The sequence below is a fragment of the Labrus bergylta genome, chromosome 3 (genome assembly GCF_963930695.1).
Source record: "Labrus bergylta chromosome 3, fLabBer1.1, whole genome shotgun sequence".
Lineage (NCBI taxonomy): Eukaryota > Metazoa > Chordata > Actinopteri > Labriformes > Labridae > Labrus > Labrus bergylta.
The window spans coordinates 14774772-14799846 of NC_089197.1; the positions used below are offsets into that span (position 1 = coordinate 14774772).

General features: G+C 44.4%; 1 protein-coding gene across 5 annotated transcripts; it reads right to left on the reverse strand.

The window, feature by feature from the left end:
- Positions 1 to 4157: 4157 nt before the first annotated feature.
- On the reverse strand, positions 4158 to 24639 carry sema6d (semaphorin 6D). Of its 5 annotated transcripts, none has more exons than XM_020641211.3 (20): positions 24427 to 24639; positions 17737 to 17908; positions 17033 to 17144; positions 15965 to 16025; positions 15697 to 15759; positions 15466 to 15567; positions 15114 to 15204; positions 14747 to 14866; positions 14340 to 14428; positions 13393 to 13610; positions 13167 to 13298; positions 12426 to 12581; positions 11785 to 11958; positions 11271 to 11411; positions 10985 to 11062; positions 10797 to 10855; positions 10143 to 10199; positions 9414 to 9596; positions 8105 to 8346; positions 4158 to 7999 (listed from the first exon to the last, which is right to left on the reverse strand). In XM_020641211.3, exons 2-20 carry the CDS (start codon positions 17858 to 17860, stop codon positions 6875 to 6877), a joined length of 3327 nt encoding a protein of 1108 aa, XP_020496867.2. In that variant the 5' UTR covers positions 17861 to 17908; positions 24427 to 24639; the 3' UTR covers positions 4158 to 6874. The 5 variants fall into 5 exon arrangements, with proteins under 5 accessions (XP_020496867.2, XP_020496868.2, XP_020496869.2 ...); XM_020641212.3 differs by lacking the exon at positions 24427 to 24639 and adding an exon at positions 23465 to 23709; XM_020641213.3 differs by lacking the exon at positions 10143 to 10199.
- Positions 24640 to 25075: the final 436 nt, after the last annotated feature.

Consider the following 25075-nt stretch of genomic DNA (forward strand, 5'->3'; position numbering starts at 1 on the left):
TGCTTTCTCTCCAGCCACCCTGTTGATGCCATGCATGGCAATTCCTAATGACACAAATCTTGATTTAGCACCTTGTCACTTTGATTTTCAAACTTATAAAAAGCCAAAGATGGCGTTAGCCCCTCTTTAACCCTTGCACTCCACATGCTCCTATGGGATTTGGTCACAAAGTGCTGACTGTGCCAACATTTTGGGGAAAAGCTCACAGGTTTATTTTCTGACATATTTTCCAGCTGTGGGTGGTTCCTCTGAAGGTGATAACAAAGATATCTGCAGGCTGCCAAGAATAATAAAATATTTGCCTGAGCAAAATCCTCTAAGTTCAGCTGTAGTCCTGATTGATTCTGTTCTTGTCTCTATTCGATGTTGAATGCACCATCCTGGCAGAATTAGGCAGCAGACTTTTTGTACCTTTTTAGAATTAACAAAAGAAATTAGTTAAACCAATTACAGATTTTTTCCCCCATAGGGTTTCAAAGACTTTATTATGTGGCTAACTCGGACACAAGTAGCTCATTTTCACTTCACGGTACGACTGTGCTTGACTCAAATCAGTCTGCTGTTGGTACCAAGCAGCATGCTGAAGTGTTGAAACATTAAGTTAATCTGGAGGTGCCAAAAAACTGCAGTTCCTCAAGTGTCAACATGAAGCTGGTTGTAACAATCTGGGAATTTCTCTTTGGCCCTATGTTAAAAAGCCCAGTTTTACAGTATGGTGCTCAAAAACAGTCTCTTATTTCATTATCTCTAAAAATGTATTTAGGATGGATTTTTAGTTAGGCCAAAAGTTTTCTTTTTTAGTAATTTTTATAGGTGTGACAGATTAGACTGACAGGTGGGCCCACCTGAACTCCACCTCTATACCTGTTTCTGGAGAAGCAGAAAGTTAGTTGGAGTCAGTGTTTGCATAATGGTGACTGCCATCATTTGGCTTCATAGCACCTCCTCAGAAACAAATGAGTGACATCACTGACATTATGTTTCATACAGTCTATGGTTGGTACCTATAACTTTTACTGACAATGTCTCCCACTGCATTATAGTAACACATCAATGCAGGCAATATTCTTAAATGCTGTCATGGCAATGTGAAATTACCTTCAACATAAAACACAACTGAAATCTTCGCGTCTTTAATTAATCACTTCCATTTATTTCAACTCTAAAGGCTCTAAATATGTCTAAGTATGATAGAGTGTTTTGTTTTTTTAACTTGAGGCATCAGGCCAACTTTGACTGGACTGCAAGAATATGCAGTAAACAGATCTGACGAGTTACAAATTGACTTTCTACATTATAAATACTTTAAAAACCCTTGTCCTTGTTGCCTCAGCACAATTACATCCATAGTGAACCAATTCCATAATTTTGCTAAATAACAATGTTGCTGTAGAAAACACAGGTTGTAGTGCAGATGAAACCATAAAAAGAGGTTGTCATGTCTTTTCTTGAGGTTAACCGGGAGCAAAGCAGCCTTTCACTTCATGAAATCTTAGAAGCTGTTACATAATAAACAACTGAATAAAAATCTCTGCGGCCTCTCTCTCTCTGTCTCTCTGTCTCTCTCTCTCCGGCCATCCCTCTAACTTTGTTGATTGTTAAGCTTGACTTTTTGAGCTTGTCTTTTTTTTCTTTTCATTACTCGAATGTATATCTCTACTCATAAAGGAATAAGAAAAAGTAGACCCTATACCTGTCAGCACTTCCCTTCCTCGTATTTCTACAATCCCCTTCTCTTCTTTGCGTTTCCTTGCCTGCCTTTTAAGTCACTTTTCAAAGCAATGTGTGCCATTAGCCAACTGTCAATGTGAGGGTGCTTGGCACATGGATTAGACTTTGATGGCTTTCCCCCGACTGCAGAGGCTGAAGTGCGAAAGCGTCAAACTTTTTTTTTTTCCAATCCCACTCAGAGAAATTTTCGGCTTCTTCCCTGTCATTAATTCCACTTTCAAATGAAGCATTACCCGGACACTCTGTCAGACTTTAATGCATCAGAGAGAGCAAATGTACTTGCTAAAGCCCACAAAGAAGCCCTTTTAAGCACCTTTCCATGACTGAGGCTCGTAAATGTAATTGCTGGTTTCACCTCCGGGCTTTTAAGAAAAGAGGACAGGAAGGAGTACAGATGGACGATTTTCAGTCTAATCACTATCCTTAAATTTCTAAAGAGACGCTGACGAGAAACGGACCAGATCACTCTCTCTATGGTTGTATGTACTATGTGTGTTCCTGTGTGTGTTGGTTTGGTTCTTCTGTGTTTTGTGTGCATGATGCAGTTTCCAAGCACAATTTAATCTACTCTCATATTAAGCAATTTACTTTCATCTTCCTCAATCGAGATGGGTGACCTTGTTCCACTTACACTTAACCAAGAGATGTTTTTTTTTAGCATCTGCTTCCTCTGCCGCTTGTGAAGTGGGATAAACACACAGACGCATGCACGGACACACAAAGACATGTCTGCATGACAACAAACGCATGCTTTTTGTCTGGGAACAGTCGATGCTGGTAATGAGTCTAAGTGTGGCCAGGCGGACGAAGCAGTGAATGAAACAGCTACAGAATCACTGGCTGTGTTTGATTTGCCTCCACTAATTCAAAGAGACCATCTGATAAATTGAGAGGATGGGATGTACATCAGAATAGTAAGAGGCGCCTCTTTGTTGCTCCTCATTCCCAACCAAATCACACCCCAACCCCCGTTAGAACACCCAGAGGGGAGAATGTTCCCCTTGTGTGTGTGTGTGTGTGTGTGTGTGTGTGTGTGTGTGTGTGTGTGTGTGTGTGTGTGTGTGTGTGTGTGTGTGTGTGTGTGTGTGTGTGTGTGTGTGTGTGTGTGTGTGTGTGTGTGTGTGTGTGTGTGTGTGTGTGTGTGTGTGTGTTAGAGAGGGAGAAAGACAGAGCTGGGTTGCTAGGAGGTGTGAGTTTTCAGGAGGTCCTGCTGAAAGCAAATGAAGGAGCACTTGTGTCAACATTCTGACAGCAGCGATGAGCCACAAAGCCTCCTGGCCAAACAGCTAAAGGGCTGCATAACCCCGCTCCAAAAAAGCAGGAGCGGTGCTCTCCGAGCCCTCCTTCACTTCTTTTTTATGTGCAGACCAGTAAGATGGAACCATTTTTCCTTTCAGTCTCAATATTTGACTTGGAAAAGTTTCCATGGTCGTTGCTTTTAGCCTTTTTCAGGATGTTAACACTGAAATGTGAAAAAAAAACAAAAAAAAACGTTTACAATGGGGAGAACTTGTTTGTGATGTGATGATGTTTTTGACATCTTTGCTGTATTTGATAGATTGCTGTGGAGAGGCGCACAGGAAATGTAGAGAAGGAGAAAAAGTGGGGGTGACATGCAACAAAAGGTTCCTGGTGGGCTTCAGACTGAGATGTTGCTGTTGATATGTGAGATGTGGTTAGCCTTTTTAGGCTGCAAAGCCACTTTGAAATCTGTGTTTGTGACACATGCATCTGCATTTTACTTTCATGTTCTAACGCCAAATCTTTTTTTTCTTCTTCTGTAATCGTGTGAACGATACATGACAATTTATGTCTTTCTGAAACATAACAGGCGGGAAGTTTAATCTGTTCTGCTAATCGGAAACAGATACTAGTGACTTTCTTTCATCTAACCATCATCCCTTTTTCCCTTTGTTGCTGGCAGCTAATCTTATCACAGGCCCATCTGTGCGTAACACCATGCAATGGCTGTTTATGTTGCACGTCTCTTAAGCGTATGCATGTGCTTGTGTGTGTGTGTTAGCCCTTCCACAGCTCATTGGAGGCTCAGATCTCATGCCGTGAGCAGTAGTTAGTCCAGATGTTTGGTGGCTACAGGAACATACTACTTTGGAAACTTTCCCACAAGCTATCTGGTGTGGTTGACTCTTCGCTGGCCCCAAACTTCAAAACAACCCAGCTCTAAAAATAGTCTGAGGCTCTTAATCATTCTGCGGACTCTCGCTGTCTCTGATAGTCAAATCAGAGCTCAGCAAGGACACAAGCAGCATTTCCCCCAGACCAGTCATGATGTAGGGACAGAAAACATCTACCGGCTCTTAAGATGGTTACACAAAGGACCACGCATCTGAATTTGACAAAACATCCAACTTTAGACACATAAAAAAGGGAACCCAAGATTCAAAACAACCCTCAAAGACAGGCTCTTTCTGTGCCATAATGTTTTATTTCAACTATACATGCCGTGTTAAAAAAATCAACAAAAGATATCATGAAACAAAGACCATCATTATTATTTACACATTCACAGTACAATTTTACAACATATCTACACGCTCAAATACTCTGGAGGTCATATATACAGCTGGCCTTGCATCGCCATGTTGCACAGTATTAAAATCAAAAATTACATGACAAAATCTGGTTTATCTGCACACACACACACCAAGCTCAGACTGAAATATAAAGGCTTCAATTTGGATTGCAACAGAAAGACCCAGTTCATATTGCAATGTACAAGGCAGTTGAGCAGTGTGTGTTGGCTGTATGTTTGTGATGTCAGTGTGCATGTATCGAGTAGAAAAAAGAGCCCAAACACTGGTTAGATGACAGGCAGAAAGTCTTTACATACAATCATCACTTGTAAACAAAATGTGGCTTTGGGCTTAACAGGCAACTGACACTCGGATAGGATTGCAGATGCAGATATAATGAACCCAATGCTAAGAGATGTGATCCCCCAAGCGTCCCTACTGACCAATGGAAACAATTCCTGTCACTACAGATTCTGCATGACCGCCGCCCATGCCAACAGGCGGCTTTCACATGAACACTGTGTTGATACATTGGCTGTGGGCAGGATGTGCTGCGTTGAGCTGACTGCTCCACAGTACAAGGTCTAACCACCCTACATCCCACTGTCAAGAAAATACATTCACAGCATGGCACCTCTATGTGCTGGATTGACACCCATTCTTTCAACACCGACAGTAAAGGAGAAAATTGATCCATACTCATAATGAAGATTTTTTTTTTTTTGACTATCCTTCAGTAAAATTCAAAAGTGGAATGTTTTTCTGTTGTTTCCACATCACTCCAGTTTGGATTAGGTAGTGATTTTTCAACACATCCTGCTGATTTTGAATTATCTCATATAAAAAATGTGTATATAGTATATGACAATAACATACAGAGGACCAATTGACATTGCCAATATTATATAATGTACTAGTTTATTTTGTGAATAAGGCACACAATGCACAGATTCAGGTTCACTTGCCTAAAAATATTTATACTCCTTATTTATAGTATTTAATTATATACAGGATCTTGTCATTCCCAGCATGACTCGTTTGGACACATTGGTAATTGTTGTGTTGATTGTACACTGGCCACTCACGGGGGAAGCTGCACAGGGAACACAGGCTGCAGAAGACAGAGGTGTTATATCCACCATTTTGTTCTCGGGTCAGTATCATATACCTTTTAACAGGATTAATGCAGGGGGAATTTTCTCCTGTTCTTCTATTAGGGTTCACACAAGTTCAAACAGAAGTGCCCTGAAATGTTGAGTTCCTTTTAAATTGAGTTAAACCATTGGTGTTGCTTTAGTTTCAAATGAAAAATTCTTTAAATAACACAGTAAACGTTATAAAGGCAAATAATATGTTCAAAATTCCTTTATAGAATGAGAGGAGAACTGAATATGTTTTTACTAATACCATTGCTACATAAAGAAAGAAGTCTCTTGAACCACCAGCCTATTTCCTACAAGGGGGCAGTGGAGGTTAGAGGAGGTTTCAGTCCTGGAGAGAAGCATTCCCCCCCATGTTTCAGTCTTGACAGTGTGTTTGGTTGCTGAAAATTGAACATCTTGGCCTCTGTAATGTATCACACACACAAACACACACACACACACACACACACACACATCAAGGGCAACTGAGGTCTGGTAGAGAAGAAAACGTATCGAGGATACACCTTTTTCTGTAACCGTTAGCAGTAAATGTACTTAGTTAAATTTCCCAGTGAGATACAGAGTCCCTGTCCCAGTATAAACCCAGGATGAACAACTTCACTTCAGCCTAACTTTATTATAAAATCACAACAGAGTGGCAAAAGGCTTGGTTTCGGATGGATTTAAACAAGAGCAAAGTAGAGATTATATAGTTAAAATGGGAAACAGTGACTTAGGTCTTAGACGGATCTTCAGGTGCATCCTCTGGCATATGATACCATTCCTGGCAATCAAATATAAAGGCCTTATCTGTGTACTTCCTAAACACAAACCTGCATGCCAGACACATACGCACAGACGCACACACATTCATTTGCACTCTTTCTCTCTGTCAGCTTGCTGCTTCATACAGCTGTCCACAGTCGTATGTTTCTAAAGCAACAAGCACGTTTTCAAATTTTGAGTTCCCTCTCCTCTGCCCCCAACCATCTTGCAAGTGAAGGCATGGCCTACCTCTCCTCTTTGTTCAGTTCACATTAGTGGGAAGACAGTGCTCAAGGGCAGTGACAAATGAGACCCATTCTTCAAGTATTTCTCTGTTTTGACCCTCGTACAACACGCACTGGCGGGGCCCAGCGTCTGTGTCGTAAACCTCGTACCTAATATTGGAACAGGTGTCACCAAGCCCAGATACAACTTAGAACAGCGGATTAACTATTGTCCACTGTGTATATCCCATGGCTACCGAGACAATGGAGGGACATGGGGACGTAGGGAGCAAAAAAGCTCCAAGGAGTATCTTTGGCCACGTGTGATTTTCCCTTTTTAGAGTGAGTATATGTGCATTTCATTTAAAGGGGGAACAAACCTCAAGTCGATACACAAACACACACCAGGCCTACCCCGTCCAAAGCCCCCCTTCAAGCACTCGGGGCTATACGCTCACTCAGATAAGTTCATGTTCCTTTAATAACTGTACTTGTTGACCACTCGCATCTGTGGAGTTTGTGGTGAAAACCCATTGGGTTTAGGGGGCACATCTGGCTTTAGCGAAGGGGTCCTTTTAACCCCCGTGCGAGGGAGTGAACAATGCCCGTTGTAGCTGCCCTGTCGGGGTACAGAAGATGGGTGGGCAGAGTGCATTCCTGCCCCCATTACCCCGCTGTGGGAGTCAAGTCTGGAGGGGGGTGTTGGAGGCATGTAACCCCCTCTGTTCATACTGTGTTGGCGAGACACAGACACCCCCATTGTTACCCCATTTGGTGAGGTGGATAAGGAGTGCCTATGAGAGGCACTCCGTTGGAGTTGGTACCCCCCTCTGTGCCTCTCCAGTGTTCCCCCCATGCTCAGGCTGCCCGTGGGCGTGGTGGGAGTGGAGGGCAGAGGCACATCAACCCTCTTGGTGGGACTGTGCCTGGGTAAGGAGGAGGAGGGGGAGTACAGGGAAGCCTCGCGACTGGGCACCTTAGGGGGCATTTCAGTCAGTTCCTCCATGGGTTCCAGTGTGAGGTGTTGCCTAGGGCGGGGCCCTGATCCGTCTTGAAGAATGGCCTTAGGGGTGGCCACAGAGTCATTGAGATGTTTTAAAAGGTCATTTAGGGTATTCCTGGCATCCACAGACCTCTTCTGGTCTTTCCTACTTCCCTTAGAATCTGGGGTCTTTAACTTCCTTTCTGAAGAACGTGGCAGTGTATCATCCCCATCCTCAAAGTCAGGGTGATCATGTGTGGCATTAGGCAGGACAACCGCACTGGGTATGTGGGAGTGTCCCAGGGCGAGGTGAGGGAGGTTGGAGTTGGAGTTAGGAGGAACGGGAGAAGGAAGGAACTGAGGACTCTTTGCTGAGTTGGACTCCTTGCGAGGACCACCGGCCTTCCCCTGAGCCCTCTCCCACTGGTTTTTGATGGGCTGTAGTCCTTTCTGCTGAAGCACAGGAGTCGACTCAGGTGTAGGCAGGGCAGCAAGCTCTGGGGGCTGACAACCATCCCGCAGGATCATGGTCTTGGTGTCCCCATTGGGTGAGTTCAGGTCTTTACTGTTGCTCAGCAGGTTGGTGTACAGCTTGGGAGAATCAATGTTGGTCTGGTACTCCTAAGAATGAGACAACAACATCAGTAAGGTTAGACAGGTGTCACATCTTCAACAATTACTACCAACAAAAGGACGTGTGCAACTGAGCCGTTGCGATGGCTGTACCTTTACAGGGCTGTCAAAGAGACCATTTAGCTTGACGAAGCTTCCAGTAGAGTCTGAACAGGATGGCGCTGACTCTGCATCCTTGTGGACATTTCTTGGCTTACGGAGAAATGAGTCTCGGTAGCAGAAAACAATAAGACCAGCCAGAAGTGCACCCATGAGAAAAGCAGCAAACACACAGGTGATGAGGATGTTCATGTGGACCATCTGGTTGGTCTCACCTGCCTGGATATCCCACACACCTATAAAACATTAAAGCACTGTTTAAACCCCCGGTGAAAAGGGTCAAAATGCTCACTGAAGCATCCCCCTCCATCCAACAGCAGAAAATGTGCATGTTTGTGTGTGAAGACATTCATGCACACGTTTCTGCTTTTAACACATCTCCACATTGTTGTCTAGCACTTAACTACAAACATACTCTGACATTTTGTGATTTCTATTCCAGATGAAGAAGAAAAATGGTGAACATTGGCAGAAGCTGTTAGGTACCCACATCCATTTCACCATCTAAAAGAAGCAGTGAGCAGTTCTGTGTTAGTTCAGAAGGGAAGACTTCAAGTGTTGTCTTGAATCCCGTTCCAATAGAGGCTTTTTGTCATGCGTTGAAACAGTACCAGAAGGTTAGGAATGCATTCTTATCTGAAATAGAGAGCCAAATCGAACTGTTGCACAAGAGATCAACCAACGGGAAGTTTATTTCCAAGGACAGAGAAGCAGTGCTTGCTTTCCCGGTGTTCAGATGGCTAGAGTTCTACAGAGAGTTTGTTAGACACCACAGACATTGAAGGAGTTAGTCATACACCATGCAGCCACAATAGTGTTGTGGCAGGGCAGGCCCAGTCAATGATCTACCAGCCAGGGTAAATTGTTACTAAACCTAGAGTTAATAAATCTCTAGTGGCAGCGACATAATCTAAATCTAAAGAAAAGCTTAAAAGAAACAATAAGAGAACAGAAAGTAAAAGTTTTAGTGATTGGAAAGCCGAATTAATAATTCAGAAGTAAGAAAGAAAGAAAGAACACAAGGAAATAATATGTTTAAGGAAGTAAAACAATATTGAAATACAAATATTTTATGCATAGAAAAATTAATTATGTATCCAAATGTATATTCCAAAAAGAAAAACTTCATTAAAATGTGCTATATTATACAATGGGAATCCTAAATAGCTGCCATTGTGTGCCATGTGTTTGCATATGTGAGCTTATATGTGTGGATTCCCATTTGTGAGGCTTAGTGAGACTTGTTGGCAGCTATCAGATTGGGTTCAATGCAGCATGCTGGCTGCCTCCCTGCGGGCCTTACCCTCTTGGCCCCCTGGGAAAGAGTCTAAAGAATGGGAGGTGGCTGGGTCATCCTGCAGCACAAAGCCTGAGCCGTAGAGCTCTGGACCAGGCTCAGAGCTGGGGCTCTGAGTGGGTATGAGTACTGGGGGAAGTATGGGCCCACTGGGGTGGACAGTGACTGGCGGTGATGAAAACTCCATGTCTGTGGTGACAAACAAATTATTAACAAACTGCAGACGTGGGTAAAGCATTCTGTTATCCCCCTGGTTAGTAGGCATTGGCAATGGGTCATTTTATGGGTTAGTGTTTAAAAAATTATGAATAAACCTCACCCAAGTTAACCTTTATCAAAATATAGTGTTTTCACATTCACAGACCAATCAATACACTTCTTGTTTTTAGTTGAAGAGAATTTGGAACAGGAAATAAAGAGGATACTGATGTTCAAGGAGGAGTTGGTACACAACAGTAAGGATGCCAAGAGATGGAGAGTGGGCATGCAGAGAGGAGGGAGGAATCCAAACATGAAGTGATGAGTGAGAAGGAGGAAGTGAATATGTGCCTCCAAAAAAAGCACCAATGTCGCCCGATGGTTCTGGCTTTTGTGGCGATGGAAAATGAGGCAGGTGATTTGAGCATTCAGGAAGTGTTTGGGAGGAAAAGATGAAAAGTGACAGTGGCGTAGAAGACAGGGCTGGAGATGCTGAACTCAAGGAAAGAAACCATTTGAGTAAAAGATCAAACTAACCAGAGGTAGGGTCGCCATATGATTTGTAATCTGGCGCTGATGTAGTGCCCAAAAACGCTAAAGGAATTCAAAAGGACAAGAAATCAGCATAAGGGAATTCAGGAAGAAAAAAAAGTAAAGACTAAAATTCCCTAAGAGACACGAAGAGTGCAGTTTATTAGACTTAACAATAAAGATACAAAGCACTCGCTAGAAGTGTCCGTCTCTCACTGGAGTCACAGAAGGCCCTCTGGTTCTGATCGATACTGAGGTTCAGCCTGGGTCATGTTTAGTTGGTGCAAATGAAGGGACTGACTTTTTTTTTTTTAAGTTGAATGAGTTAAGGTAGATTTTCTAGACATCAGATATCTTCAAACCTCTACCACTTGCACCAGCTAGACATGGCCCTGAATTGTACATGTCCATGTTTCATAAGTTACAGGTGGCCATGTACTGTATGCAGATGTGTGTGTTAATACTGAACATAGACTTATGTAGGGGCAAGTTACTGGAGTGGTTACTGGTGTGAGTGTGCAGGCTCATGGTGTGTGTGGAGATGAGTGTGTGTCTCATTTGCGTGTGTGTCCATGTATGTGTGCATCTGTGTGTGTGTGTGTGTGTGTGTGTGTACGCGCTGCACGATAGACGACATGGCAATGGAGATGAGATACGTACCATGACAGTCTCCAAGGTGGCCGGTGTTTCCAGATTCAACATCCTGCTCATACCCAGTCCTGAAAAAAGAAGAGACAGATAGAAAGATGAATCCAACAGCTGCAGGAAGTCTTGTAATCGAGATTTCTCGTCTGTTATATTTGAACTTTTTTTTATTTTTTTTATTGGAGCTAAGGGCTTTAACTCACAAAACTCCAGGCAGAATCCTCTCACAGGCTCCATGAGGCCTCCAGCCACAGTAAGGGTCCCTTAATGCGATGCAAGACCTGGTGGCACACAAACACACCATCAAACCACCGGGTTTAATCGGTCTGGGAAGTGCTCTTTCAACACACGTGACTGACTGAACATTAACCACGACTCATAAGCTGAGCTGTTATCACTGCTTTTATGACATTTACTGAAAAACAAAACACTAAAGTCATAAACCTATGACTCTAAAAGTGCCGACGTGCACATTTGTGCGTCACTTACTTGTGGCAGGCAGAATGCCTTTCACAGCGGCTCAGGGGAATACGGATGACACAGCTCGAAAAGGCGACATACAGGCTGTGTGCGTCTTTATCCACGTGGAGGGAGAGGACACGCTTGTCATCCTCACGGTTAGACAGGCACCTGGGAAAAGGAAGCGAGAAACATGATCAGACGTTTACCAGATAAGTCTGTCTACTGTTTCAGTCTCAGTAGATTTAATCACTTGTTAGGTGGAGTAGGCACATAAAGCCTTTTCCACGCAGTTTAACAAGATTGTAACCTCTGACACGCTGCAGCGTTTGTATTCATATCCAAAAATAAACAGATATATAAAAAAAAAAAAAAATTGAAAAACTACACACATACTGTTCCGGCACAGAATGCAGACAGACAGGCACTGCCATCTGTGCCAGAAGGCTTCACTTTAAGAGTTGCTGACTCCTCGGCCAGAAAGCAGAATGGGAAGGGAAACAGAGGCAGACAGAGAGAGTGTGAAAAGTGTGCGTATCCCTACTTGGCCCTGTTGAAGACATCTATCTCTTCCAGAAGCAGGCTGTCATTCAGGGCCGCAGAGGAGGTCTTAGCCAAAACCTTGAGGACAACCCCTGACTCGGCCCCGATGAACACAACTGTGTGGTTCTTGTGAGGTCCCGCTTCATTGTCCACAGCCAGCGCTGTCAGTCTGTACCTACACGCACAGCAGAGGAGCATGTGTTACTCACAGCAGGGGTGCAAAATAGGAGAGGACATTTTGAATGCACAAATCACTCCGTCTGTTAAATGTATTGAAGGTCGCACTATTTTTTTCCAAACATATTTGCATTTAATATCACCATGATGACAGTTAGCCTACCCTGGGCATAGTAAGATATTGATATATGTGACGCATTGTCTAATACGAATTCATTCTCAATATTCTTTTCAATGCTTCCTGAAGTTTTCTGTTGCATTCAGATTTAGACAGTGTGCGTCAAATCCAAATCCTCCATTCAACTCATTTTTATTAGCCTTTTTATCCTTGAGGGCAACTTCTGATTAAACCACAATAACTTCTTGTGCGTTTCAGCTCGTGTGTCGAATGCTAATAAGTCACTTATCAAAAGGCACAAGTTCAAAAACTAAGTCAGTGCATCTCTATTGTGCCTCTCTGTTTACCTGACGCGGGTCTTAGTGAACCACGGCTCATCCCCGATAGAAGGCACGGCTGTGTCCATGAGAGGGTGGGACTTGATGAACTGCAGGGTATCGTCCGGGAACTCAATGGAGCTCTTAAGGGACGCAGCTGGACCGTGACCTGCACAGCACCCGGGCCTAAGATGGAGGGTGCACATGAGGGAAAGGCAAAAGGTCAGAGGTCAGGACATACGATCACACGCAGGGGAGTCAATATGACACGTATTGAGATGGATGAAAAGTGTAAAGAGAGGGTGGGGGGGGAGCAGGTGCCTATTAGGATCACAAAAAAGGGCCTCAGCTGGAAACATAAAATATACATATGCATGGTTATCCCCCATCAATGATTTACCGGCGTAATGAGGTCCTTTGTTGGACTTTGTGTTTTGGACAGAGGGCAGGCCTACAAATAAACGTGCTGACTGTAAACAGGTTAAATATGCAGCATGTCTAATTATCCCAAATTAATAATTCAATTATCAGCAGATGGTGAATGTGTGTGCTGGGTCAAAGCTAATAACTTGGTCTCGTACTAGTGGGAAAGATTTGATTTCACTGGGTTTAAGCTGGACAAAGAAGGGTTTGAAAAAGGGGACAAAATGACAAATGGTAAACACCTGTCGGCAGGCACCACCTCCTTTTCCCCCCCCCCTCTCATCTTTGACTCTTTAAAAGGTTTTGAATTTTGAAATATTGTGAGGGAAAGAGAAGTTTGATCCTCACCGAGGTTTGGGCAGCTTTTCCTCAGGAAATGGGGTCCACACAGAGTCTGGTGTCTTCTGCTCTTTGAAGCGGCCCCAGAATACTTTCTCTATGTCAGCCATGGAGAAGGCACACACTGCTGAACCGGGGATACTGTGAAGAAAACAAAAATGAATGTCATGTCCTTCTACATTTCATATTCCCTATCCTCTTCACTTGTGAACTCCTGAAAGCGTCTTCTGCTCACCTGTTCATCTGCGTGGTGAACACACCCACCACGGAGGGGACGCCATTGATGTCGATGATGTCAGTGATTGACTGAAGCACGTCAAAGTAGAAGAAAGAGTCCCCCGGCACCGAGCAGTTCAGCCTCGCCTTCACAAAGGACGTCCAGTGCTTCTCCAGCACCCGCTGTGACCCGCCGACATCGTTCTTACAGATGCGGGCCACGCGAGAATACACAACCTGCGAGGATGACAAGAGGCGGGAGGAAGAGTGAGGCAGCTGAGCGAACGTCACTAAAAAACACTTCAACATTATAAATAATGCATCTGTCCATCCGGTAGCAACGCAGCTACAACGCACACACTCATTTTTAACTGCGTGTGTGGAGATTTTTCAATCTGTTTGATTGCACATATAAGCCATGCTTTGAGTATAAATAAAGTGCGTGAAGCTGTTGGCTTCCACAGTTTTAATAATGTAACAGTGCAAACCTCCATCAGAGGCCAGGTGTCACCAGAGCATTAGCAGGGTTGAAATATTTATTAGCTTTGTGGCTGATGGAGGATTCTGGCTTCATGTGGTTCGGCCAGACCAGCTCAGGATGGTCAAATCTGACGCTGGCTTCAGACAGAGCATCCTAATGCCCCCCTCTGCATGTGTGTGTTTCACAGGAGGGGAGCCGAAACAGAGCGTGCAATCTCTCGAAGAGACAAATCCTCTCACTGTGTAATGGTTTTACATTAGTAGAAAATCCCCCTCAAACCCAGGCAGTCAAAATGTCTCATGTATTCTAATGCGATTCTGTCATTGCCTGAATGAGCCCCATTACCACTGGGACCTTTTGTGGCAGGAAAGCATGCACTGAGAAAGGTGTAAGCCCTTTTTTTTTTTTTTTTTGGTTAAAGTCAAGCATACTGTATCTGTGCGGAATACGTTGTGTTTTTTTAAACGGCAGGTGCACTGTCTTACCTTGCCCAGATTGCTATGCTCCACAGCAATCTCTCGGTAGAAAAAGTACACGTAATTCCCGTACTCCGCTGCGTGCAGGAAATGAGGTTCTGAGGGAGAGACAGAGGCGGAGAGTTGAAATGTATTTCTGCACCGTCACCACCGCCGTGCATGTTGAATATTTCAGGGATTTGAACAAGGCTGTATATGACTGGGGGTGACCTAGATTGCCTGGGAGAGAGCAGGCCATATCCCCATGGATCTTGGCAAGGCAGGAGAGCTCTCTATCACTCCAAAAGCAGCCCTGACAGCCTCGTACATACATACACCATGCAAAGGCACCATGGGCATTTAGCTAGCTGGCAGGTAGACAAGTGTATTTCCAGTGAGAAATAAAGATTGAGAGTTATGGAGGGGCATTCGCTTACCTTTCAGCCATTTGGAGTCGTATTTGATGGTTCTCAAGGCCGATCCATCACCCATACTGCGGTAGATGACAGAATCACTGGCCTGGAAGTCGGCTACAGTTGCAGAATACAGCTTCCCCTCTACAATACAAAACCAAAAAAAAAAAGGAGTACAGTCACCAAAAACTGGGATACACAGCTCTCATATGCTTTGTTGTTTCTCTTCGTTTAAAAGGCCTAATTGGCGGAGTTGTTATCGCTGCAGGCACAGTTTTACTCTGGCAAAGACACAGAGGTGATAATGAGAGCATAAGCAGGAACACATTAGAGCTTCTTCAGCAGGACTAACTGTGTGTGTGGGCGGGTGGGTGTGTGGTTGACCCCTTACCAGCGAAAAGGGCTACATTGGTTTGCTTGGAGTCAAACGGGCATCGTGCCAATCCATTGATCTCCTCCCCGTCAAACTCGAGGTTATCCAGCTGAAGGGGAACACAGCGATCACCCACACATTAGAGGAGTTTTGTCAGGGGACACAGTGGAAACAAACGCACAAAAACACCAGCTAGAACAGAGATCAGTCGAACGAGTCGAGGCAAATTTTATTTAAAAAAAAAGACGTTAAGGATAAGGGGTGTGCTGCCCAAACTACTAAGACGATACTCTTTGAGGCTTTTCACGTTTCAGCATGCACACCTCCACTTGAATTCATGGCATGACAGTTTCTAGCACTGGATACTCACCCTGTAGTATCTGCACATTGGGTTGAAGCCATTAGTACCACAGATAAACACCAGATCATCGTTTCTGGGGACCAGCACTTTGATGAAGTTGTGGCACTCGTCCTGATAAGAGAGACACAATATGGATCAGTGTTTTTGAGAGGAAGCCAGTGTCTCTGCTCACAGTTCAAGTCCAAGTGATCGCATGTACAGTTACACAAGTTACACGAGTAAAGGATTTTTAATACATACTCTGTGTTTTCCCCTGACAGCACACATGTCTCTGTCGACTTGGCCCGATCGCCATGTAAGCTTCTGTAAGAGCCAAAAGGGAGCATTAGACACATGCACGGCAAAGATACATGCACTCACGCACACACTCACGCACACACACTCCTCCCTTTTCCACTCTCTCGTTTTACAACCTGTCCAGTTTGTGATAAATGGCTCTGTGTTTTTTTTGTATGGAAGCCTTGTCGTGTTTGTGGAGAAGGAGAGCAGCTTGTGGCAAGAATCTTACCCGGTAAGGGATGATCTCATTCCTGTAGGATTCTCTCAGACTGACGAGGTACACCTGATCTCTGCGGACACACAACGAGGAAACACAAAGATCAGTGGCATGGCACAATAAGGGATACACTAATATAGAGCACGGTGACAATCGGGCGGACTCGTGCACAAAATCAGCAACATATTTAAATTGTATTCCCGAATTTTCTTTTAATGTGCTATTTCTAGATGACTTTTTTTTTAAACTGTACCGTCATTAGAGGAACTCATTAACTATGAAGAGTGGTTACAGCCACTAGCAGAATGAAAGTGGGGACTTTTTTTTTTTTTAGTTCAAAGCAACATCAGAATGGAGGGAAACATTTACAAACCAATCTGGGGCTTTTAAAAACCTGAGTAGATTTCTGTCAAAACAAGTCATTTAATTCCAATTTCCGTTTGCAGAACAGATTGGGTGTTGCAAGGAAAATACATTAGGGTTATGATTTTTATGCAACTTTCTTGAAAATGACTGTCTTCTCTGCTTAACCCTACTCGATTACCACACATAGTTTTTATAATTTAACTGAAAAGGCCGTGGACAATCTTAGCCACAGGGGCTTAATCGGCTCAGTGAACCATTTGCTTCCCTTTTAGTAAAAAAAAACATCCATGAACTTGCACAAGGAGGATCCACCTGTCAGCAGTGATACATGTGGCGCTGATTACAGGGGCTCCAGAGGTGGGAGTTTTATCCTGGAGATGTCCAGGTGATTTCCTGCTACAATATTAGTGCTGGCGGTCAGATGAATCCTACTACCCATAAATATCAAAAAGACATGTAAAGATGCCAAGAAACCCCTGACAGAGCATCAGGCCGGCGTGATAGACGCCTTTCAGGGATCAATACAGGCCATATACATCGGCTGCAGGCTGAGGAGCCACAGATCCAATAACACTAAGAGCTTCCCCCCCCCCCCACCTTCCTCTTATGCCACTGTTTACCTGCCAAGGAGTGAGTGAGTATATTGGTGTGGGGGATGTGTAAGCGAGAGAAAAAGACAGATAGAGACAGAGTGCATGTGTGTGTTGATTTTACCTGCCAGCGATGAACAGCGTGTCCTGTATCTTGGTCATGAGCTGAAAGTCGAGGCGATGCTGTGACTCGTTGCCAGAGGGCCGGCCTCTGAACACAGGGTACCTCCGTGAAACTGAAGAGACGGCGGCACACGCACACATGCTATTAATGGCAAACTCACGGCGGAAGCGGAAGATGCTCTTGCACGGGAAAAACAGCACTCTCACTTTCCTATTGCTATGTTTAACTCTACTGTGCCTATTGGAAATGAATATGCTGTGTATATGCTTCCTATAAATCCCCCCCCTGCAATTAAGCTAATGGTACAGTACAAATACAGACTTTATATTATGTGTAATTGTATCTGTGTTTCATCGTGTTTGCACGTTAGATAATGTCTGCTTATGTCAGCACATCTCTGTTCCTCCTGTACATCACAGAGATGAAAATGAAATCCACTTAATGCTCCAGCTGAGCGTACAGCAGATTGATTCTATTACTGTGGAAATGGCATGCTAGTGTCCGAACTGCTGACACGACTAGAACGAGGGGCCTGCTGCTGTTTGTCTTTATTCCACATGTGTCTGGAGTGAGTTAAAAAGTGCACTTTAAAGATTGTCGTCTACTTCCTTTGCAGTGATGTCACAGCATTGTGATACCCCCCCCACACACACACACACACACACACGTCTCTGCTGAGTTCATCTGCATTCTCGTATACTCACAGTGTGCGTCAACGACATCCAGGGGTACGGTGTCCTCGGGGAAGCTGACTGCGAGGAGAGTGCGTGAGGCTGTCAGCAGCAGCAGCAGCAGCTCACTGAGCAGAAGCACAGCTCTCTGGCCCATGGCTGCTCACAGACGACACTTCCTGTTTCACACTAGTGGAGATGTTACCTGGAAACGCACACAGAGAGGAATACATTTGTGTCTTGTTATTAACAGGCTCCACGTTATAGATTTAAAACCACTGCTGCAAACCATGAGTCTTGTATAAAGAAGCTCGTTGAGTAATTTTTCTTCCTCTCAATACCAACTCTGATATCCTCCTGACTTGAGAATTGACTGATACAAGTGTGTCAAAAACATATAACAGGATTTCTTCTGCTAATCGGTAAGGATATTAAAATCATCTTGCATACATACAAAACCTGATCCCATCTTCAAGGCTGTATTGAAGGTCACTACTTATCCTGGCACTGGTATCAGAATGACTCTACTTATATGAACTAAATCCTAGCAATTGACACAGTCAAAAGTCAAAACTACCCACAACCGCCTGAAGTAGAACCGCAAGGCAAGCATAAAGCCCTCTCTGGCTTATCGATGACTGAGCTCTCAGTGGCAGTGCTTGCCGTTTCCCCTCCACCTCTTGCTGCATCTGCTATCCAAGCGAAGGTCAGCCAACTGACCGGCGGGGTGTCGCGGTGTGTGTTGGATGCAGCGGAAGTCCGCCCTGCTAGAAACGTGGCAGGCCTGCTGTCTCTGTACATCTGTGCTCTGATTGGTTGGTCTCTCTGGGTCAGGCTCAACACTCATCAGCACATTGCAACTTCATCACAATCACCGGCGTGGCTCCTGCTCTGACGTTAGCTGACTTCTAGGAGTAGCGCTCTGGTACCTGTTACTGCTCTGAGTCTTTCCCTTTGGGCTGCTGTTTTGTCATTTCAGTGCACGGATTAACTCGTCTTTGTTTTATGAGGGTCTACTCGTGTACAAATGTTTTGACATTGTGGTAGTTTTTTTGTGTGATGGTTTGCTCTTCGCCTGATTGTGAACATGATACGCAGGAAGCTCCGGTGGTAATAATGTATTGTGGGCGTGGCAGAGTTTAGTGTGTATGTTGGTGCATGAAGGAGTTCTTTAGAGACAGACTGTGTCCGTGCATATTAATGATCGGTGTACATTCAAATATTTATAAGGCAAACAAATTATTCATGCAGGCAAAGCTTGAACGGATATAAACAATTTACCGGGAGACGTCACACAGGCAGAGGGATGGATTAGCTGGAAGCACACTGGGATACACACACACACACACATGGCTGCACATACAGAATCCCTCTTTTCTGTAATGCAAAGAGTGACGCATGTGCACACAGATACAAATACACACACATACACACACATGCAGTATTGACTCATTATTCAATTAGCCCCGAAGCACACCTGCTCCAGTGCTGTCTGTGTGCCCCGCCTGCCAAGCCATTAGTGCTGTGATTGATCCACACAGGAAGCTTGATGGATTAGCAGCAGGCCGAGCAATCTATGGACTTTTAACATGTCACTTTAGCCATGTGATGACTTTATAACACACTGTAACTTATGAACAGTGTGAAACTTGATTTGCTGTTTGAAAATGTTTGTGGACTGCTTTGAAAATGCTAAACGAATTCACAGCTCACAATGTCATCCAGCAGAAAAAATACCAAAGTATGCGCTATGACAGCAGAAATACATCATCAGCGTGACAGCCTTTTGTCGCTGTGTGTGGATGATATAACATACAGACCGGTCGCACTGCTTTACAGCCTATATTCAAATTTAAAGTGCTGAGCTTGTTTTCCAGACACTAAAGATCCCATTCTTGTCTGGAGGGTAAGTGAAAGATGATGTGTCACTAAAAAAGAACAGAAGTGAGGACAGAATCAAGGGTATTCAAGCATGTTTTAGGCCATCAATACTCTGCAATCATGGCCATTCAGTCCTCTGTGGGGTATGGAGGCTTTTGAAAGAGAAATGTCATTATGATTGGCTGAGTAATGCGGACAAGATGACGCTCCATCTCAATTTATCCACCTAATAGTGAAATTACAGGGTTGACATATTGACACAATAGAGTCACTTAATTGGGGCTCGTGGTTTGCTCTCTCTTATTTTAGATGCAAAAATCCACAGAGCTGGAGCTGTCACTCTATTCTAAGTAAAAAAATAAACTCCTAGCACAGATCTGTGCACAGGCTCTCAGATCTTTACGAACTTACAACTGTCAGCATTTAAATCTTGGAAGGGGAAGAGATGGTAATGCTCTGCTCAGATAAACAGCGGTGTTCCTTAAAAGCATGGCAGCTGTTTTCTTTTACTACCTGGTTGAGACGCGCTCTCACACTAAGAAAGGTGCTGTATTAAAAGCCGAGCAATAAATCGCAGAGTTTGTGGGAGAAGGCTGGGACAGAAATAGATACCAGACGCACAACAAAAGAAAAAAATAAACAGAAGCTATGAAAGGTAAACAAACCACTCTGCACATTTCAATTCTTTGGTGTTATCATACAGGCTGCAGACTGAGCGTCTAGTCCGGTCTTCTTGACTGTGTTCACAGGTAAATTATTTCCCTGCTTGTCAGAAAGTCCTGCTCTATATCTCCTTTTTCTCTTCACACACCACTTTTCTTCTCCCCCTGCCGTTCTCCTTCACTTAACAATTCAGGAGAAAAACACTCCATCCAGACTCAGAAGTCCCTGCTCTGATCTCCCATGATTCCTTGCATGGTAATAGCCACACTGCTCTGCGGAGGCACAGGCTTTCCTCCGAAACTTTTAATGTAAAACAGAAACAGAAGACATCCAGAGGTCAGTGATCTAAAATTACTTCTCAATCTCTGGTGAGCCCCAGCATGTTTTCTATTGACTATTCCTTTGCGCTCTCTGGTTCCTGCCCTCCAGTGTGTGTGTGTGTGTGTGTGTGTGTACATGCACATATAGGCCCCAACAAGCCTAGAGACGCTGGGCTTGTCACGCAACTCAGTGCCATTCAGCTTTGCCTCACTCTACCTCTGTTATTACAGGCTTTTCAATGTCCTACAACCAAGCACTTTCCGTGCTGATGTTGTTGGCTCAGGCCCATGGTGTTAAACATGGGGAGGGGGGGAGGGGGTCTGCTGGATTTGCTTTTTCAACTGATGGTGGGTTTTAGGGGTCCACAGCCCCAATTCTGGTGGTTACAGCTAAAGATTTAGTGTTCCAAGCGTATAATGACAGATTAACACATATTTTACTCGTAGCTGTGCTTTTACTGGCATGAATCTGCTGTAACTTCTCCTCTGCTGCCGCACTGAATGGATGTGTTGTTGCACCGTGGTCCTATTAGGAGGAACGGAGGCTAATAAAAGGGGATGGCAAACAACAGCGGTGCGTGAGGTTTCCTAAGTCGTGTGTGAATGTGAAGGGTGGATGTAATCCCAGCACAACAATGAATGCTGCTCGAGGCTGCTTGACTTGTCATTTTGCACCATTCTGAGCTATACACACAACAGCACAGGAAATCGGATACAAAGGAGTTCGGTTTCAGACTCTTCACCCCGTGCATTTTGTTTATGAATGTCTGCATGTGCAACTGTCTGTTCAAAACTGGAGTTCAGCTCAAACCATCGCCTCTGAGTAAGTAATCAAGATGCAGCCACACAGGGAAGTGAGTCAGTCTGATGATTAGAGCAGCCACACAGGCCCAGAAATGATTACTACTCCTTTTCCCACTCCAGTAATAACCGCTACCCCTGACCGTGTTCTATTTACCTAAGGATCACTTCTGGGGAGGCCTGGCTGGACTTGTTGCTCCGAGAGATTTGGCAGAAGGAGAGCCCTGTGCCACCCTAAACCGTGTTTCCCTCCCTTTCGTGTCTACCTTGGCCGAGAGGAGGAGGAGTGAAACAGGAGAAAGGCTGTTCTCAGCAGCAGTCCTGCTATAGAGGAGCACAATGGGGGCCGAGCTGCAGGTGTGACCGTGCAACAAAAGGGGCTTTGGGCAAGTCAACACAATAGAGCCCCACCCCCGTTTAGTGGACTTTAGTTAGCTAGAGCTGTTCAGGGGCTCCTAAAGGGGGGGTTCAAAGCAAACTGTACAAACATCTTGACTCCAAATGCTGCACATGGGGTTAACACTTTTACCACCTAACCAATTTAGAACTGAATAACCTGATTGCCAAGCAGCAGTTCAGGATAACCATACGGCTGTAGGGTTTAATGGTGGCTGTTCCGGGGTTACGGCTGGCTGTAGAGGAGGTTAACGGTGATCGTTCTGGTCGCTTAGTTGTGACCCCGCGCCCAGTGAGGCGGAGTGAGACGCAGCAGCCAGCTGTGCTGTCAAAGAACACTCAACTGGTTCTGATGTTTGACCCGGCCAGAGTGTGGTGCTCGGGCCAAGTTTGTAGTTTTTGTTGTGTCTGTACTTTTGAGTCTCTTTGACAGATATCTGGGCAGGGAAGATTTTCAGGGAGATGTACGCATCTATTGTCATTTTCTTCTCTTCCATTTGTGTGAGTGCACGAAACTGGTAAAAGAATAGCACCGCCATAATTTGGACAAATTGAAATTAAATGAGTTTCCTTCCTAGAATTAATTTGGCACACTAGACCTACCATGGAAGCTCAAAATAAGTCTCTTGATTGCTTATTTTCTGCATCTCTCTTTTCCCATGTACTTAATTTGGCTACATTAACTTCAATGAGACACAGAGGAACAGTCCTTTAACCTCCTGCACTTACACGCCCCTTTTTTTTTGTAGCAAATGAACCATACTGATCCTGTCACTGTCTTTTATTCTTCTCTTCAATTCTCTGGTAATTTTTCAAGTTCTGCTTTTGGTTGTCTTCCGCTCCGGTTTTGTGCGCACACAATCCATGAAGCAGCTCGGGCGCTGACGCTTGCATTGTGCGGGAGCGGGGCGTAAAGGCATTCAAGTTTTACCCGTGCTAAATCTTTTCAGAGCCTTTTTTAGCCCACATGTGGGACTCGTACAAAAGACAACAAAGACGCGGGGGGGGGACAGCGGTGGAGTGATAACAGTGATGGGACGGCGTTTGAACGGCCTTCACAGCACCCCAACGCATGCACGCGGGGCTATGTGCTCTCGTGCCTCCAAAAACGGGTTACGAGCGCTTCTACCAGAGTGAGCCCCAACACAATGACACTAAGGATACAGTAAATAGATTTTTTTTAAAAAACAACAACAACAACAAAAAAAACACTAAAGTCTTGGCTCGCCTTTAATTGTTTTAATACTGTGTTCGCTAGCAGGGTCCATCCAATCATGTGCACGTTAGCTTTGCTTCAAGTGGATTTTTTTGCAAGTGGAAATGTCAGAGAATACGTGATTTCAAGCTTCGTACAATTCAACACAACTTTGAACTTTGTAGGAAAAATAAATATTGATTATGTAGACTAAACGAAGTCCCTTTTTAAAAAAAACAAAGGGTCTGTCGGAGACCCAAACTGGCGTTGCTTCTGGTTTCATTGTCATAGTGGATATCTACATTTGTGCCTTACAGTAGGTGTTTTTCTACCTGATTCCTTGTATAATTCTGTGAATAAAGTATCTCTCTTGACACTAGACTATAGGATACATTGGTGGTATGCCAAACAAACCCAATTTCAAAATCTCAACAATACAGCGCAAATTGTATCCGTTAATTTACCTTTATCAATAATTTAAAAGAAAATCACAATGGACACCTACCTTAAGTATCCAAATTCACTCATGAATGGATCAATCCGACTGTTTGTCATAGTCCTTTGGTAATCCATTTAAGAGAAAACACCCAGCATGTAATATTCCTGTTATTTAAAGCTCCATTCGGACCCCACTTCTCTCCTTCTCATCCAGTTGCGCACAGATTTCAGCTCGTCTCATACGAGCATTTATCCTGCCTGCTCTGTGTCCGTCCCCGGGTCCCTGCGCTCTGATGACTGATCTTCAAAGCTGTGCCACGACCACACAGCCCCCTCCCTCATACAGCGATACACCAGCCCCCTTCCACTACTATTAACTTTGCAAACCAGAGGGAAAAGGCATAAACATTAACGACGCGCGATCCGTACTACGCTCATGTTAAATCATTGATTTAACATAATAGAGGGCGTGTGGAGGGACGAGGAGCATGATATGGCACATATCCACCTGAATACAAAATAACTACACGAAAAAGCCTCCTGTGCTTTTTGTTTTAGTTCCTCATAAACTCGTCGCAATCACAACTCTTGTTTTGATACGCTATACCCGATCTGTGGTTGAACTATTGGACCTGATATAGCAGATATTTCCCACAGTTTAATTTGGAGGGTAAGTGTCTGACAAAGAAAGAAGTGAGTAAACAGTATACGTTAGGTTTGGCTCCTCCTGTGTGTTACACCGCTTTCTGAGCGTTGGATAGACGCTTTGGAGCAGAACGGTCAGATAAATGCTGCCCGCGCTAAAGGCAATGAATGGACAGTAAAACGGATTGAAGCATGAGTAAAAATAGTCCGGACCTGAACTATTTTTGTCCTGCAACCAGCAGTTTTGCAGAGCGGCATAGCTCCGTGGTCAAAAGAAATATTTAGCATCCCACCAAAGACTTCTCTTCCCTTTCTAGTTTCCCCCCTCGACTTTCACTGCGTAATGCGCAACAAAGTAAATCCACGTATCGGCAAGAAACTCACCTCATCTGAATTCCTTATTTTGTATCCTTTCGTGTTGCTGTAATCCCAGTAAAGAATATTGTGCGCGTCGTAGTAGTGAATCAACTTCTCCTGGCTGAGAGAAAAACAAACTAATGCACGGCAAATGGTGTAATTCGACCCGTGCTAAGTCAATCCATCCACTGAGAGAGACCCGCAGCCTACCAATAAGCAGCGCTCTCTCTCCAGTCCCTCCCCCAACCATCCATCTCTCCTCGGTTTGGTTTGGGCTCCGGCTCCTGCTCTGCTCTGCTCTGGCTTCCTTCCTTTCTTTCCAAGAGCTCAGAGAGAAAGAGAGAAAAAAGCGACCCCCTCCCTTCTAGTTCTCCTCCTGTGTGACCCCGTATTGCCCCCCCCCCCCTCCTTCTGTTATACCCCCATCCCCCAACTCCAAGTCAGCAGAGTGCCTAGTTAAAGTCATTTCAGCTGAGTTGTGACTGCTTTGTAAAACACAGCTTTAGAAATGTGTGGATTTAAGAGGGTGCAGGAAAAACACAAAACACAGGACAAACACACTTCCTTAGTGAAACGTGCAATAGACAAATGACAGATAGAGCAAAGATGATCAAGACTATGAGAAATTGAAGAGAAAAAGTTTTGCAGGAAAAACCATGTGCATTGCAACGTCTAA